This window comes from Aethalodelphis obliquidens, unplaced genomic scaffold, assembly GCF_003676395.1.
Source record: "Aethalodelphis obliquidens isolate GAN/ISIS:26980383/991018 unplaced genomic scaffold, ASM367639v1 scaffold39, whole genome shotgun sequence".
In the NCBI taxonomy this organism is placed as follows: Eukaryota; Metazoa; Chordata; class Mammalia; order Artiodactyla; family Delphinidae; genus Aethalodelphis; species Aethalodelphis obliquidens.
In genome coordinates, this window is record NW_020837983.1 from 8,294,185 (window position 1) to 8,312,191 (window position 18,007).

The 18,007-nt window shown below is 40.4% G+C and overlaps 1 protein-coding gene across 3 annotated transcripts in view; it reads left to right on the forward strand.

Annotated features, from left to right (window-relative positions):
• MATN2 (matrilin 2) overlaps positions 1-18,007 on the forward strand; it is a 155,251-nt gene that overhangs the window by 105,552 nt on the left and 31,692 nt on the right. For all 3 annotated transcript variants that reach the window (XM_027131481.1, XM_027131480.1, XM_027131482.1), the window contains one exon: positions 11,381-11,503. In XM_027131481.1, coding sequence (XP_026987282.1) covers positions 11,381-11,503 — 123 coding nt within the window. The remainder of the gene's footprint in view (positions 1-11,380; positions 11,504-18,007) is intronic.

Genomic DNA, 18,007 nt, shown 5'->3' on the forward strand with positions numbered 1-18,007 from the left:
TTAACCACTGCGCCACCCGGGAAGCCCAAATTGCCTGATTTGAAAACTTTTTGTTAATTTACTAGGAGAAAACATTTTCTCATTGCTTTATTTATTATCATGTCTTTAGTTACTGTTTCTTCATAAAATTATGTATGTCCAACTTATAAATGTATGTTTGTTGGTATTATTTGATTAATGAACAATCTGTTCCATTATAAGAGATTATATATAAGTGACTCCTATAAGCTCCATGAAGGAAAGGGCTGTACTTTTGCCCGCTGCTGATTCCATTGCCTGGCCCATGGTAGATGTTCAGAGAATATTTATTGAATGATTTAGTGAATAGTGAGGTTAACACTTTTTCACAAAGTTAATAGACATTCAAAGAAAGGAAGTATATATCTGAGCTGAAATTAAAGAAATAGATAATAGGAAACCAACAGACAAAACTGGTAAAATCAAAAAGTGGTTTTTTGAAATTAGTAAAATTTATGAATCTCTAGCTGCACTGGTCAGGGGGGAAAAAACAGAGAAGACACAAATGACCAATATCAGGAATGAGAGAGTGGACATCACTGCAGATCCTATAAACATTGGAAGGATAATAAGGGAAAATGATAAACAAATTTATGCCAATAACTTCAGCAACTTAGATTAAATAGACAAATTCCTTGAAAGACCCAAACTACTAATTGTTTTTTCTTTTCCATTATGGTTTATTACAGGATACTGAATATAGTTCCCTGTGCTATACAATAGGACCTTGTTGCTTATCCATTCTATATATAATAGTTTGCATCTGCTAATCCCAAACTCCCAATCCACCCTTCTCCAACCCTCCCTCCCCCTTGGCAACCACAAGTCTGTTCTCTGTGTCTGTGAGTCTGTTTCCATTTCATAGATAAGTTCATTTGTGTCATATTTTAGATTCCACATACAAGTGATACCATATGGTATTTGTCTTTCTCTTTCTGACTTACTTCACTTAGTATGGTAATCTTTAGGTCCATCCATGTAATTTCAAATGGGATTATTTCATTCTTTTTTATGGCTAAGTAACATTCCATTGGAAATAAGTACCGTGTCTTCTTTATCCATTCATCTGTCGATGGACACTTTTTTCCATGTCTTGGCTATTGTAAATAGTGCTGCTATGAATACAAGGGTACATGTATCTCTTTGAATTACAGTTTTGTTTGTATATATGCTCAGGAGTGGGATTGCTGGATCATATGGCAACTCTAGTTTTAGTTTTCTGAGGAGCCTCCATACTGTTCTCCATAGTGGCTGCACCAATTTATGTTCCTACCAACAGTATAGGAGGGTTTCCTTTTCAACCTTTCCAGCATTTTATTCGTAGACTTTTTAATGGTGGCCATTCTGACCAGTGTGAGGTGGTACCTCACTGTGATTTGGTTTGCATTTCTCTAATAATTAGTGATGTTGACCATATTTTCATGTGCCTGTTGGCCATCTGTATGTCTTCTTTGGAGAAATGTCTATTTCTGTCTTCTGCCCACTTTCTGATTGGGTTGTTTGTTTTCTTATTATTGAGTTGTATGAGCTGTTTGTATATTTTAGAAGCCCTTGTTGGTCACATCGTTTGCAAATATTTTCTCCCAGTCCATAGGTTGTTTTTTTGTTTTCTTTATGATTTCCTTTGCTGTGCAAAAGCTTATGTTTGATTAGGTCCCATTTGGGTCTTTTTGCTTTTATTTCTATTGCCTTGGGAGACTGACCATTGGTACGATTATGTCAGAGAATGTTTTGTCTATGTACTCTTCTAGGAGTTTTATGGTGTCTTGTCTTATATTTAAGTCTTTAAGCCATTTTGAGTTTATTTTTGTGTATGGTGTGAGGGTGTGTTCTAACTTCATTGATTTACATGCAGCTGTCCAGCTTTCCCAACACCACTTGCTGAAGAGACTTTTTCCCCATTCTATATTCTCGCCTCCTTTGTTGAAGATTAATTGACCATAGATGTGGGGGTTTATTTCTGGGCTCTCTATTCTATTTCATTGATCCAAATGTCTGTTTTTGTGCCAATAGCATGCTCTTTTTTTTTTTAAACACCTTTATTGGAGTATGATTGCTTTACAATGGTGTGTTAGTTTCTGCTTTATAACAAAGTGAATCAGCTATACATATACATATATCCCCATATCTCTTCCCTCTTGCATCTCCCTCCCTCCCACCCTCCCTATCCCACCCCTCTAGGTGGTCACAAAGCACCGAGATTATCTCCCTGTGCTATGCGGCTGCTTCCCACTAGCTATCTATTTTACGTTTGGTAGTGTATATATGTCCATGCCACTCTCTCGCTTTGTCCCAGCTTACCCTTCCCCCTCCCCATATCCTCAAGTCCATTCTCTAGTAGGTCTGCATCTTTATTCCCGTCCTGCCCCTAGGTTCTTCATGACTTTTTTTTTTTTTTGGATTCCATATATATGTGTTAGCATACGGTATTTGTTTTTCTCTTTCTGACTTCACTCTGTATGACAGACTCTAGGTCCATCCACCTCACTACAAATAACTCAATTTCATTTCTTTTTATAGCATGCTCTTTTGATTACTCTAGCTTTATAGTACTGCCTGAAGTCTGGGAGGGTTATGCCTCCTGCTTTGTTCTTTTCCCTCGGGATTGCTGTGGCAATTCTGGGTCTTTTACGGTTGTATATAAATTTTAGGATTATTTGTTCTAGTTCTGTGAAAAATGTCACGGGTAGTTTGATAGGGATCACATTAAACATGTAGATTGCTTTGGCAAGTATGGCCATTTTAACAATACTAATTTTTCTAATCCAAGAGCATGGGATATTTTCCATTTATTTATTTATTTATTTATTTGCCACACTGTGTGGCATATGGGATCTTAGTTCCCCGACCAGGTATCAAACCCGTGCCCCCTGCATTGGGAGCACGAAGTCTTAACCACTGGACCACCAGGGAAGTCCCCATTTTTTTAAATCATCTTCAGTTTCCTTTATCAATGTTTTATAGTTCTCAGCCTATAAATCTTTCACCTCCTTGGTCAGGTTTATTCTAAGTATTTTATCTTTTCTGATGTAATTTTAAAAGGGATTGTTTCTTTCTTTTTTTTAATATTTATTTATTTATTTGATTGCACCAGGCGGGCTCCTTAGTTGCGGCTCGCGGGCTCCTTAGTTGCGGCTTGCCAGCTCCTTAGTTGCAGCATATGGGCTCTTTAGTTGCGGCTCGCTGACTCCTTAGTTGTGGCATGCATGTTGGATCTAGTTCCCTGACCAGAGATCGAACCCAGGCCCCCTGCATTGGGAGCATGGAGTCTTATCCACTGCACCACCAGGGAAGTCCCCAAGGGATTGTTCTTTACTTTCACTTTCTGATATGTCATTGTTAGTGTAAAGAAATGCAACCGATTTCTGTATGTTAATCTTGTATCCTACTACCTTGCTGAATTTGTTTATCAGTTTTAGTAGCTTTTGTGTGGAATTTTTAGGGTTTTCTGTATATAGTATCATGTCATCTGCATATAATGAGAATTTTACCTCTTCCCTTCCAATTTGGATACCTTTTATTTCTTTTTCTTATATGATTGCTGTGGCTAGGACTTCCAGTACTATGTTAAATAGAAGTGATGAGAATGGGCATCCTTATCATGTTCCAGATTTTAACAGGAAGGCTTTCAGCTTGTCACCGTTGAGTATTATGTTGACTGTGGGTTAGTCATAAATAGCTTTTATTCTGTTGAGATATGTTCCCTCTATATCCACTTTGGTAAGAGTTTTTATCATGAATGGATATTGAATTTTATCAAATGCTTTTTCTGCATCTGTTGAGATATCATGTGGTTTTTGTCTTCTTTTGTGGATGTGGTGTATCACACTGATTGATTTGCATATGTTGAAACATCCTTGTGATCCTGAGATGAAGCCAACTTGGTCATGGTGTATGATGTTTTCTGTGTGTTGTTGGATTCACAAACTCCTAAAATTAACTCAAGAAGAAATAGATAATCTGAATAGGCCTCTATCTATTAAAAGAAATTGAACTTGTACTTGTAAACCTTCCCACAAAGACATCTCCAGGGCTAGTTGGCTTAACTGGTAAATTCTACCAAATTCTACCATTTGAGGAAGAACAAATACCAATTTTATACAAATTCTTCCAGAAAACAGTAGAGGAAGGAGCATTTTTCAACTTATTCTGTAAGGCCAGCATTATCCAAATACCAAGTCCAGAAAAAGGCATTACAAGAAAAGAAAACCAGGGACTTCCCTGGCGGTCCAGTGGTTAAGACTCCGCGCTTCCATTGCAGGGGGCACCGGTTCGATCCCTGGTCAGGGAACTAAGATCCAGCATGCAGCATGGTGCAGCCAAAAAAAAGAGAGAAAACCACACAAATGTCCCTCATGAAATACATGCCAAAGATCTTTAATTACTTTTAGCAATAAAATTCCACAATATATAAAAAGGATAATACCTCACGAACAAGTGGGATTTATCCCAGGAATTCAAGGATGATTTAACATGCAAATGAAATTTAAAACATTAACATACTAAAAAGCAGAAACTATATGATCCAAGTCAATAGATACAGAAAGAGCACTGGACAAGACCTGACATTCATTTACTATTAAAAAAAAAAGTCTCTCAGCAGACTAGGAATGAAGAGAACTGCCTCAATCTGATAAAGTGCATCAATGAAAAAACTATCAGCTAACATCATACTTAATGATGAAAGATTGAATGCTTTCCTTATAAGATGAGGAACAAAACAGGATACCCACTCTCACCACTTCTATTTAGCATGGACTGTAAGGTTCTAGCCATTCTAATAAGGAAGAAAAAAAGAAAGTAAGAAATGAAACCTAGATTGGAAAGGAAGAGTTAAAAGCATCTTTATTAAAAGGTCATTGTAAATATAGCACTCTCCTGTGTTCTGTGAGTGATTCTAATAAATTATTGAAAGGAGTGAGTTGTGGGAGACCCCAAAATTGTAGGTGGCTGTGCAGAAGTGAAGGTGGCCTGGGGAGCCCACTGGAGGCTGGTATCTGAAGTAAGGACAGTCTTACTGGGGACCTTACACTTTACCTTGTGAGACTGGATGTTAACTCTGGGTAGTTAGTGTCAGAATTGAATTAAATTACAGGGCTCCCAATTGGTGTTGGAGAATTGTCTGCAGAACAAATTGAAGCAAATGAGCCTAACTGTATATGAGGCTGTTAGCATAATCACCCAGAGAATTATTGTAAGTGACAGGCAGGGAATATGTTGACTTTACATTCTAAGTGGCATATATCTGAAAAACAAAAGAGCTTTAACTGTTTCCAGTAGTATTAGCATTAATAGTAGAATTGTTTTCTTATTTTGAAATTATACATATACACATATAAATATATGACACAATAAATATATATAATGTTAATGTCACTTTGTACCTATACTTTCAGCATAAGAGAAAACAAATACAAATGTAAAATCAAAATGATTAAGTAAAACATTTCAGGGCTGGTTTCTCTGTTCATATCCAATTCTGGTGCTTAGGAACAGGGACCTATGCTGATGTCGAAGGGCAAAAAGCCCCACTTCCTTTAAGAAAGGGAGCAGGGGCTTCCCTGGTGGCGCAGTGGTTGAGAGTCCGCCTGCCGATGCAGGGGACACGGGTTCGTGCCCCGGTCCGGGAAGATCCCCCATGCCGCGGAGCGGTTGGGCCTGTGAGCCATGGCCGCTGAGCCTGCGTGTCCGGAGCCTGTGCTCTGCAACGGGAGAGGCCACAGCAGTGAGAGGCCCGCGTACCAAAAAAAAAAAAAAAAAAGAAAGGGAGCAGGCCTGACCCTGATACCCAGTAAGGGGCAACCCTAGGCTTTTTGTTAGCCCTGTGCTGGGTTTGTTTATAAAATATTTTTTGTTTAAATATTAAAAATGTTTTGTTAAATATTAAAAATGGAAAAATTTGTTAAATATTAAAAATGGAAAACTCTATACAAAAAAAATGATTAAGTAAAACAAACAAACAAAACCTGTCTTTATTAACAGACAACATCTCCAACGGAATTTACAGAAAAGCTCTAGAACTATTAGTGAGTTTACCAAGGATGCAGGGTACAAGGTCAATATACAAAAATCAATTATTTTTTATTTACTTTCTTTTTTTTTTTTTAAACTGAGTCTCTTTTACTCTGTGTGTCCTCCTTCCCTCTTTTTTTCTTTGCCATTCATTTGTTTTATGTTTTGTTTTGGCTGCTTTGGGTCTTCGTTGCTATGCACGGGCTTTCTCTAGTGGCAGCGAGCGGGGGCTAATCTGTTGCAGTGCGTGGACTTCTCATTGCAGTGGCTTCTCCTGTTGTGGAGCACGGGTTCTAGGTGTGCGGGCTTCAGTAGTTGTAGCACGCTGGCTCAGTAGTTGCAGTGCATGGGCTCTAGGTACGCGGGCTTCAGTAGTGTGGCACGCGGGCTCAGTAGTTGTGGCTCGCGGGCTCTAGAGAGCAGGCTCAGTAGTTGTGGCACATGGGCTTAGTTGTTCCACAGCATGTGGGATCTTTCCGGACCAGGGATTGAACCCATGTCCCCTGCATTAGCAGGTGGATTCTTTTTTTTTTTTTTAAACATCTTTATTGGAGTATAATTGCTTTACATTGTTGTGTTAGTTTCTGCTGTATAACATTGCCAGGCGGGTTCTTAACCACTGCACCATGAAGGAAGTCCCTTTTTATATACTTTCAATGGAAAATCACAAATTTACATTTTAAAATGCTATTTATAATAGCATCAAAAATATGTACCACCTAGGGGTAAATTTAACAAAAGATGTGAAAACCTTTACAATGAAAGCTACAAAACATTGCTAAGGGAAATTAAAGAAGACTTAACTAAATAGATATATTCATGGATCAGAAGACTCAATACTGTTAAGATGTCTGTCCTTTCCAAATTAATCTATATAGATCACAGTATTATCTATCATAATCTTAGCATGCTTTTTTTGTAGAAATTGACAAGCTAATTCTAAAACATATGTAGAAATGAAAAGGACTAAAATAGCCCTTTTTGAAAAAGATGCACAATGTCGAAGGACTTAAACCACCTGATTTTTAATACCAATTATAAAGCAACAGTAATCAAGACAGTGTGGTATTGGTGCAAAGATGGAGTATAGATCAATGGAACAGAACAGAGTCCAGAGATAGACCCACACATATATGGTGAAAGTATTTTCAACAAAGGTACTAAGGCAATTCATGGGGGAAAGGATAATGTCTTCAACTAATGGTGCTGAACAATTGGATTGCCATGTGCAAAAAAAAAAAAAGGAACTTGACCCTTACCTCACACTACATACAAAAATTAACTTGAAATCAGTTTTAAACTTAAATGTAAGATTGAAAACTATAAAAATTATAGAAGGAAACATAGGAAAAGATCTTAGTGACCCTGCGTTTGGCAAAGATGCCTTAAAAGAGGACACAGAAAGCACAAACTATAAAAATTAAAAATGAATAAATTGAACTTCATCAAAATTAAAACTTTTGTTCTTCAAAAGGCACTATTAGGGGCTTCCCTGGTGGCCCAGTGGTTGAGAGTCCGCCTGCCGATGCAGGGGACACAGGTTCGTGCCCCGGTTGGGGAAGATCCCACATGCCACGGAGCGGCTGGGCCCATGAGCCATGGCCACTGAGCCTGCGCGTCCGGAGCCTGTGCTCCGCAACGGGAGAGGCCACAGCAGTGAGAGGCCCGCGTACCGCAAAAAAAAAAAAAAAAAAAAAAAGGGTACTATTACTAAAATGAAGAAGCAAGCCACAGACTGGGAAAAAATATTTGCAAAATGTATATCCAACAAAGGGTTTGTATTTAGAACATATAAAGAACTCTTCAAACTTAGTGAGGAGACAAACAAAATGGGCAAAAGATTTGACCAGACACTCCATTAAAGAAAATATAGAAATGGAAAATAAGCATATGAAAATATATCTAACAGCATAGTCATGAGGGAAATGCAAAATAAAACCACAATGAAATAACCACTATGTACTTACCAGAAGGGCTAAAATTACCCAGTGTTGGTAAGGATGTGGAGCAACTGGAACCCTCATGATGAAACTGCTGGTAGGAACGTTTAAGAAATTAATACATCTACCATACAACCCAGCCATTCTACTCCTAAATGTTTACTCAAAATGAAAGCATATGTCTATGGGACTTCCCTGGTGGTCCAGTGGCTAAGACTCCACGCTCCCAATGCGGGGGTCCTGGGTTCGATCCCTGGTCAGGGAACTAGATCCCACATGCCACAAGTAAGAGTTCGCATGCTGCAACTAAAGATCCGACATGCCCTAACGAAGATCCCACACGCAGCAACGAAGATCCTGCATGCCGCAACTAAGACCAGATGCAGCCAAATAAATAAATAAATATTTTTTTTAAAAAAAGAAAGAAAGCATATGTCTACACCAAGACTTGTTCATGAATGTTCATAGTTGCTTTACTTGTGATAGCCTCAAACTGGAAACAACTCAAATCCCTCCAGCAGGTGAATAGACAAATAAATTGTGGTATATCCATATAATGAAATACTACTCTACAGTAGAAAAAGAACAAACTGTTGACATACACATGAACATGGATGAATCTCAAAATAATTATGAGGAATGAAAGAAGCCAGACCAAAAAGAACACAACTGTATGATTCCATTTATGTGAAATTCTAGAAAATGCAAACTAATTTATCTTGACAGGAGATTAACGATTATTTGGGGGCAGAGGGAGTAGTAGGAAAGAATGAATTAGAAAGTGTCTTGAGGAAACATCTGAGGGAAATGCGTAAGTTCATTACCTCAGTTATGGTGATAGTTTCATGGACACATATGTATGTCAAAACATCAAATGTCCATCTTAAATATGTGCAGTTGGTTTTTTGTCATTTGTACATCAATAAAACTAAAAATGAGCAGGGAGACTGTTTTATTTTAAAATGTTAATGTCATAAAACACAAAGGCTGTGGAAGTGTTTCTAGACTGTTGCTACTGGATAGAACACTCTGTGATAGTGAAAATGCTCTGTATCTGCACCATACAATATAGTAGTCAGGAGCTACTGTGGCTACTAAGCCTTAAGGTGTGGCCAGTGCAACTGAGGAACTGCATTTTAAATTTTATTTAATTTTAATCTATTTTAATTTTTTAAAAAATTTTATTGACGTATAGTCGATTTACAATGTTGTGTTTAATTTCTGCTGTAGCGATTCAGTTATACATATATATAACATGTTCTTTTTCGTATTCTTTTCCATTGTGGTTTATCACAGGATATTGAATATAGTTCCCTGTGCTATGAAATAGGACATTGTTGCTTTCCATCCTATATATACTAGTTTGCATCTGCTAATCCCAAACTCCCACTCCTTCCCTCCCCACCTCCCCTCCCCCTTGGCAACCACAAGTCTGTTCTCTATGTCTGTGAGTCTGTTTCTGTTTCATAGATATGTTCATTTGTGACATGTTTTAGATTCCACATATAAGTGACATCATATGGTATTCGTCTTTCTCTTTCTGACTTACTTCGCTTAGTATGATAATCTCTAGATTCATGCATGTTGCTGCAAATTCCATTATTTCATTCTTTTTTATGGCTGAATAACATTTCATACTGTGTGTGTACATATATATACACACACACACACACACATCACACCTTCTTTATCCATTCATCTGTTGATGGACATTTAGGTTGTTTCCATTCCATTTTAATTTAAATGGCCACATTAGACGGCATGGTTCCAGATTAAAGGAAGCTAAGCATACACGAATATTAAATATACCTCTGACCCTCTTTTGAGTTCTATACTGGAGGATGAAAAATGCTACAAAGAACATTATTAGATCAACTTAGAAGACTAGAATAAGGATGGTAGATTAAGTAAAAGTCTTGTATAAATGTAAATTTATGAAGTATGGCTACACTGTGGTTATATAAGAGAATATCCCTCCTCTTAGGAAGCACACACTGTGTTTAAGGAAAAAGGATGGTGATATATGTAACTTACCCTCAAATAATTCAGAGAGATAAGCAAATGATAAAGCAAATGGGATAAAACGTTAACAATAGATAAATCTGGGTAGAGTGTATATATGTGCTTCTTGTACCTACTTGTATTTTTATGTTTGCAACTTTTGTAAGTTTAAAATCATTTCCAAATAAAAAGTCTTTTTAAATACCTTTATATGTGATTGTGGTATTGCAGTTATATTTTTTAAAGAGTTCCAGTCCTTTAAGGATACATTATGAAATATTTAGAGACAAAATGATATAACATCTGGGGTTTGCTTTCAAGTAATATGGCATCTTAGCACAGGGGATGGGAGTATACAGGAAACAAGGTCAGCTGTAGATTGATTCTCTTGAAGCCGAGTGATATGCACGTGGACTTATTATACTAGTCAGTTCATTTGTTTATATATGTTTAAAATTTTCCATGACTTTAAATTCGGAAGAATTGGCATTTTCTCAATATCTTTTCGTTTGAGAATATTGTACGCCTTTCTCTTACTCGTTTCGTTTCCTTTGGTACAGGCTGGGAAAACTCATTTATACCAAATGCTTCATTAGGAAAATGATATATGCAGTTCATATATTCCTTAAAACGATAAAAATCCTCATTAAAACAAAAAGACACCTTTTAAGACCCCATCAGTGGCCACTTATTTCAAGCCATTTTAGACAGTGCACCAAGTTCCACTACAGCAAAATACTTGGTACAGACCTGTCAGTAGAACAGTCCTAATCCATATCTAAAAAATACTTACACAAGTAAAATTTCACTATTAAAAATTCCACGTGACCTTTGTTTCTGAATATTTTGGTTTAAATCAATGTGTACCTAGAGATCACATTCCCTGACTGTGAAGCCTTGAGATGATTTAAGTGTAGATGAGGCCAATGACGTTAACAGGGGAGGTGTTTTGCCCTCAAAATACGCCTTTCACTCCCAGGCCTTCTTTTTCCCAGGATATCATTTTTATCCTATTTGGCTCAGTGTTTCACTCAGTTAAGTGGTTTAAAGTTTGACTTTGGGAAGATTTCATTATTTTAATTGCGTAAGTTCAGTAACATATTCAGCTAAGCTCTCTCTTCCCGGCCTGTGACACAACGAACAACACCCAGTGGCTCTGACATGAGCCCAGACAAGGAAAGCATCTTCACAAAGCATAAACATTTTGTAACATGTCAAGAAAGTTCTCTTCCTGTGGGGGCCGTATCCCTAAACATGGAAATACCTTCACTGATAGATCCCTCTATGGCATGAGTGTTTGAGGTCACGGGAATGTATCTGTTTAGGAAAAGTTAAGACTGCAAATCCTTTGACTTTTCTATGCTAGATTTCTAGTTTTGCTCATCATTCTGAGTTTTCTTTCTTTTCAGAAATAGACTACTGTGCCTCACCTGACCACGGATGCCAGCAGGAGTGTGTTAACACAGATGATTCCTATTCCTGCCGCTGCTTAAAAGGCTTTACCCTGAATCCAGATCAGAAAACCTGCAGAAGTAAGTTGCGCTGGGCCTTGAAGAAGGGCTTGTTCCTCAGATGGCCCTGTTGGTTTTCCTTCCCCTTGCAAATCTCAACCAGGTGCACTTGTACTCGGTATTTGTGTTTGCTAACTGTATTCTGCCTTTTATTTTACCTTTTGTCTCACCTGATCCTGTGATGGGGAGAATTTTTAGAGACCGCGAAGACTGGGTCTGTCCATCAGATTCATTTAGTGAAATCGAGGCCCAGGCTGAAGCTCCCACCTATTTGAAATGAGGGCACAGCCTCCCTTCTTTTTACCACCCCCCGCCCCCAACCTGCAACAAGTATTTGGGACTTTGAGAAAGAAAAGGCTGGGTCCAGAGTCGGAGGCAAAAGGAGCTGGTTTCTTCCAGTCCTACAAGATGAGACACTTGACGGCTGCTAAGAAAGGGGAAGTTGCAGCTCTTTCCTCTTTGTTAGGAAGGAAGGAAAAATAGAAGACTCTGGGGCATCCCTGCGGCATTCGAGAGGTACATGGTGTCAGCAGGATGATATTAAGGACGTGCTGAGTGACTCAGATACTGTCGTCTAGCACCTCAGAGGGCTTGACCGGGGACCTAGAGCACGGACCCCCAGTGGGATCTCTTTAAGAGATCTGTGCCTGGGAGGCTGCTAGAATGCAAGGTCTACAAGGACAGAGGTTCTTCTCTTCTTCTCACTCGTGAATCCTCGTCACCTCAGGGTTTGGCGCATGCTGGTGTGACACGATATTTAGTGAATGAATGAGCAAATGGATCCCTGAGATTTATCATCCCGGAGAAATGGCAACTATCGTCTGAATTATTCTATCTTGTTAGAAAGATGGCCCTTTTAAGGCATGCAAGTGTTTTCTCAAAAAGCATTCCCGATGTTAGTCCACACATATGCACACTGAATTGTACACATTCTCCCAACAGTGTCATTCACAGAACTCTCTGGAACTCCCATTAAGGGACATAGTCTCTTATGTGTCCCTTTATCCACTTCTTCCTGGTGATAAGTACAGCAGCGTTGTGCATCACAGGACCGGATTTTCAAAAGTTTTACCATATATCTTTTTTGAACAGCTTTGTGATTTATAGAATTGAGTCCACAAGCTACAGTCTGCTTGCAGCACGTGGTAACTCACACACTCACTCTAATACGCGTTAAACCTTGTACAGTGGCAGAGGGTGGCAGAGCCCATATTTTGAAACTGAGCCTCTCTCATAAAAAATGATTCCCACCACCTTGCCTGGATGCAAACCCCAGAAACATTCAAGCATCGGACGGGAATTTTAACTGAGAGCGTTCGGAATGTGAAAACAATCAGATGGACAGTTTTCCGTTAGACCACACATGCATGCAGTACGTGGGAAAGGTCAGCCTGGCCACTCCTTTCTGTGCTATTTACACCTCTTTCTAGGGGTGAGAGTGTCAGTGGCTGACTTCACCCAGAGAAAAGCACTCACCATTGGACTCCTTTGTGAACCCAAATCTCTTACCTGGGGGATAATTAGATCTGGTTCAACTCAGACACTCATTGGAGTTGCAGGCTTCACTGTGTGTCGCTTTTGGAGGGAGAAGGACGCGAGCTGGGCATGTGGCCATCAGTGGAGGGGACTTGGCTTGAAGCTCTGCATCTCTTACAATCATCTAGGAGTCCCTCGCCCTCTGCCCCTCCCTCCACATCCTGCCTGGAGAGACACTTGGAGTAAGAGGAGAGTCCAAGGCATGGACTGCACAGTTATCAAGGGAGGAGGCAGGCCAAGAGGAGAAGGACGAGTGCAGAGCAAGGGACCATTTGGGAGTATTGTAACCACCGCCCACAGGCGGCCAGTCTCAGGCTGCGGCCCAGCCCCAGTCCCTAACGCTCATTCATATGTATTCAGTGATAGCTCCATTTCCTCTTTAGCCAGGTGCCCTACTTTTCATCCAAGAAAAATGGAATTTGTCTTTAAAAACCAATGTCCTCATCAGCCCTTCTCCCAGCATCCTGCCTCATCATTACTTTTTCCATTGTCTTTGCTACAAACCCAGCCCTCGACTCCCGAGGTCCCTCTGGAAGCCACTTCGCCCTAATGCGCACACGCCGGCAGTTAGGGCAGAACGGAAAGTGAGCGCTTACCCTCTCTCTGGAGCGTTACATGGAATCGGGAAGCAGAGAAATGGGGCTTAAAATCTGGAGTTTGTTATTAGGAATCTGAGGATCTCGAGAGCATTAAAGACCTCAAGCGCAGGGTACAGCCATTCACGTTTAATCGGCAGTTGATGGATGTGGGCTATTTTCAATTCTAATAAGAAATCTATTTTTCAAAGGAATTTGATGTCATCCAATTAAACTGAAAAAAAAGAAAGTTCAAGGCAGAATCCTACTGAAGAAAACACTCTTGGCCAGGTTTTGTTCTTCCTCCTCATCCAGGCATAATTTCTTTTTCTGCAAAGTGCTGTCATCGACTTAAAGCATAAATTACTAAGGCAGCGACACAGAGACTGGGACTGGCGGTCTAGGCGGGGGCCCCAGGGTGGAATCAGAGGTGGGTGGGTCCCACGTGCTGGACTCCAGGATTGCTCACGCTGGCACCATGGCTGAGACATCACATTCATTTGTTTTTGGCCGCACCGTGCGGCGTGTGAGACCTTAGTTCCCCAACCAGGGATCGAACCCGTGCCCCCTGCATTGGGAGTGTGGAGTCTTAGCCACTGGACCATTAGGGAAGTCCTGGAGACATCACATTCTAAACAGCTGGGGCGGGGGCCACGGGTTGAGCCAGGGGATGCCAAGGCCGATCTTGGCAGTGTCACTCATGCTGGCCGTGTGACCTTGGACAGGTTGCTTTGCTTCTCTGGACCCCGATTCCCTAAACTGAAGGAACACGACTTTCTGCTTTAACATTTTGTAGCCAGTCCAATTTTTCTAAAACTTACTTCTCTGTGCCACTCAGTTGGCATTATAATTTACTGTCTGGGTCACTAATCTTTCATGTTTTTATTTCTCATCTTCTCAGTGAGATCTCCAGCTCCTTCGCGAGTTGGCACTCATAAGGGCTGTTTCATTGGTCATCTGACAGTCCTGCCATCTGACCTCGCAGGGTTATTGGACACTCCAGGCTTTGCCAGATAAACTACACCCAAGCCTGGCCCATGTATAGCTCATCGCAGTTAGGGAGGAGACTGGACCAGATGTGGGGGGCAGAGTAGGTAGTCAATAAATACAGATTGAATGCATAAATGTGTGAATGACTAAGTAACAGGTGAAGAATTGTGACTGAAGCATGTCAAGAAAGCAAAGATCTACTGTTAAACCTCTGCTGTAAAGTACCATTTGGAGAAGAGGCATTTTTAAATTGCTTTTTGCCAGATAGCTGAGTGATAACCTCTTTGAGAATCTTCATGTGCTTTAATTTAATTATTGTGTGTAAATCTTTCTTAAAGACAATGTTGGCCCTTTAAAAAATTGTGTTAAAATATACATAACAAAATTTACCATTGTAACCATTTTTACAGGTACAGTTCAGTGGCATTAAGTACATTCATGTTGTTGTACAACCTTCACCACCATCCAGCTGCGGAACTTTATCATCTCTCCGAACTGAAACTCTGTACCGATTCCCTCTCCCCCCAGCCCCTGACAACTCCCCATCCTATCTTCCATCTCTATGACTTCGCCTACTCTAGGAGCCTCATATAAGTGGAATCTTACAATTTTTGTCCTTCCGTGACTGGCTTGTTTCACGTACCGTAATGTCTTCAAGGTTGATCCATGTGTGGCATATGTCAGAATTTCCTTCCTTTATAAGGCTAAATAATATTCCACATTATATAACAGAAATAAAGACAAAAATAAACAAATGGGACTTAATTAAACTTAAAAGCTTTTGCACAGCAAAGGAAACCATAAACAAGACAAAAAGACAACCCTCAGAATGGGAGAAAATATTTGCAAATGAAGCAACAAAGGATTAATCTCCAAAATATACAAACAGCTCATGGAACTCAATGTCAAAAAAACAATCCAGTTAAAAAATGGGCGGAAGACCTAAATAGACATTTCACCAAGGAAGACATACAGATGGTCAAGAGGCACATGAAAAATGTTCAACATCACTAATTATTAGAGAAATGCAAATCAAAACTACAATGAGGTATCACCTCACACCAGTCGGAATGGCCATTATCAAAAAAGCTAGAAACAATAAATGCTGGAAATGGTGTGGTGAAAAGGGAACACTCCTGCACTGTTGGTGGGAATGTAAATTGATACAACCACTGTGGAAAAGAGTATGGTGGTTAAAAAGCTAAAAATAAAACTACAATATGACCCACTACTGGGCATATACCCTGAGAAAACCATAATTCAAAAAGAGACATGCACCACAATGTTCATTGCAGCTCTATTTACAATAGCCAGGACATGGGAGCAACCTATGTGTCCATCGACAGATGAATGGATAAAAAAGATGTGGCACATATATACAATGGAATATTACTCAGCCATAAAAAGAAACGAAATTGAGTTATTGGTAGTGAGGTGGATGGACCTAGAGACTGTCATACAGAGTGAAGGAAGTCAGAAAGAGAAAAACAAATACTGTATGCTACCACATATATATGGAATCTAAAAAAAAAAGAAAGAAAATTGGTACTGATGAACCTAGTTGCAGGACAGGAATAAAGAGGTAGACATAGAGAATGGACTTGAGGACATCGAGTGGGAGGGTGAAGCTGGGACGAAGTGAGAGTAGCATCGACATATATACACTACCGAATGTAAAATAGATAGCTAGTGGGAAGCAGCAGCATAGAACAGGGAGATTGGCTCCGTGCTTTGCGATGACCTAGGGGGTGGGATAGGGAGGATGGAAGGGAGGCTCAAGAGGGAGGGGATATGGGGACATGTGTATGCCTAAGGCTGATTCGCTTTGTTGTGCAACAGAAGCTAACACAGTATTGTGAAGCAATTATACTCCAATAAAGATGTATTAAAAAATTTTTTTAAATAAAATTCTGCAAAAAAAAATCCCATATTATGTATATACCACATTTTGTTTATCCATTCATCTGTCAGTAGGCACCTGGGTTGCTTCCATCTTTTGGCCATTGTGAATAATGCTGCTACGAACATGGATATACGAGTACTGTTCAAGTTCCTGCTTTCAGTTCTTTTGGGTATAAACCCAGAAGTGGAATTGCTGGATCACACGTAATTCTATGTTTAATTTTTTTGAGGAACCTCTATACTGTTTTCCATAGTGGCTGAGTGCTGGCTTTTAAAAACAGTGTTTACTGAGGATAATTTCATTTTCTCTGATGGTGTAATGAAGTGTAGGATTTGCAGGCCCTACGCTAGGTGGCCCCAAACTGTGGGACCCTTTGTGTTCTGTGTCTGTTTGCTTGGCTTTTTGTTTGTCTGTGTGTCTGTGGCCGGAGTTTTATCGCCGGGTCTGTTTTTCTTCACTGAAGCTCTTGACTTGTTTCCTGGCATTCAGTCTGTTCTGCACAGGTAAGGCTGTTGATGAACTGAGAAATCGCGCACAGCTAACAATATTCTGCCTCTGTCATGCAGAAGGGATGAGGTACAGAGAGCGTGCCAAGGGGTCCGTGACCCTCGTGGTGGGATCTCTTCTCTTAGGCCAGCCCCTGCATGTCGTGGGAGTTCTCTCCCTGTGCTCGGTCTGCAGCTACTTCTACTCATGCTCTGTGCACGTGGAAAGTTCCACCCACTTGTCACATGGGAGCGCACATCATGGACCCTTTAAGGGATAGTCTGAGGTCCCTCGGGTGTGGGTTTCATTTCATTGTTTTTCATACACCTTTGTCTTTTCAGGAAGGGAAATCTTTCCTAGGGGCCCCAATAAATTCCTCCTATGTCTCATTGGCGAGAACTAGGCATATTCCCAGCTCTAGACCAATCACTGACAAAGGAAAACATGGTTGCCAGGTTGCCTTAGACAACTCATGACTCATGCCTTGGAGGTCAGGATTCTGGTTTCAAGAAGACAGGGTAATAGTTGTTGGCAAGGCAACCAACAATGTCTGCCACATCCCCAGGAAAAAGAACAATGCAGTTAAATGCATCCAGCTCAGCCCCTGAGGTTGCTGGTGACCATTTCTCACAACACCAGTCCCATAGAGGCCCCCCACAAGCTTATTTTATTTCCCGTTATAGTTCTCCGTCTCTCCCATTACCTTCTCTGGTGTGTGTAAGTTGCGGGGGGTCGGGGGGGTGGGCACGGGGGGTGGGGAGTGGCCTATCTTGTGGTTTTAGCATTTTCTACCAGAAAATGAAACTGCTAATTGGCTGCTGGTTGTGACGCTGCTTCCCTCTGCTGGCAGAAACACAGCTAGGATGGGGGTGAATGTTACCATAGGACAGAGCTGCAGCTACCTGGGCCAGCATCAGAGATGCGTCTTCTCCAGTTTCTTGATACCTTTGCTGTTATGCTCTCACCCAGAGCCGGCTTGAGCATTGGATCCTTCTTAATGCAACTGCCTGTTCCTGCCTCTCCTAAATAGCTGGG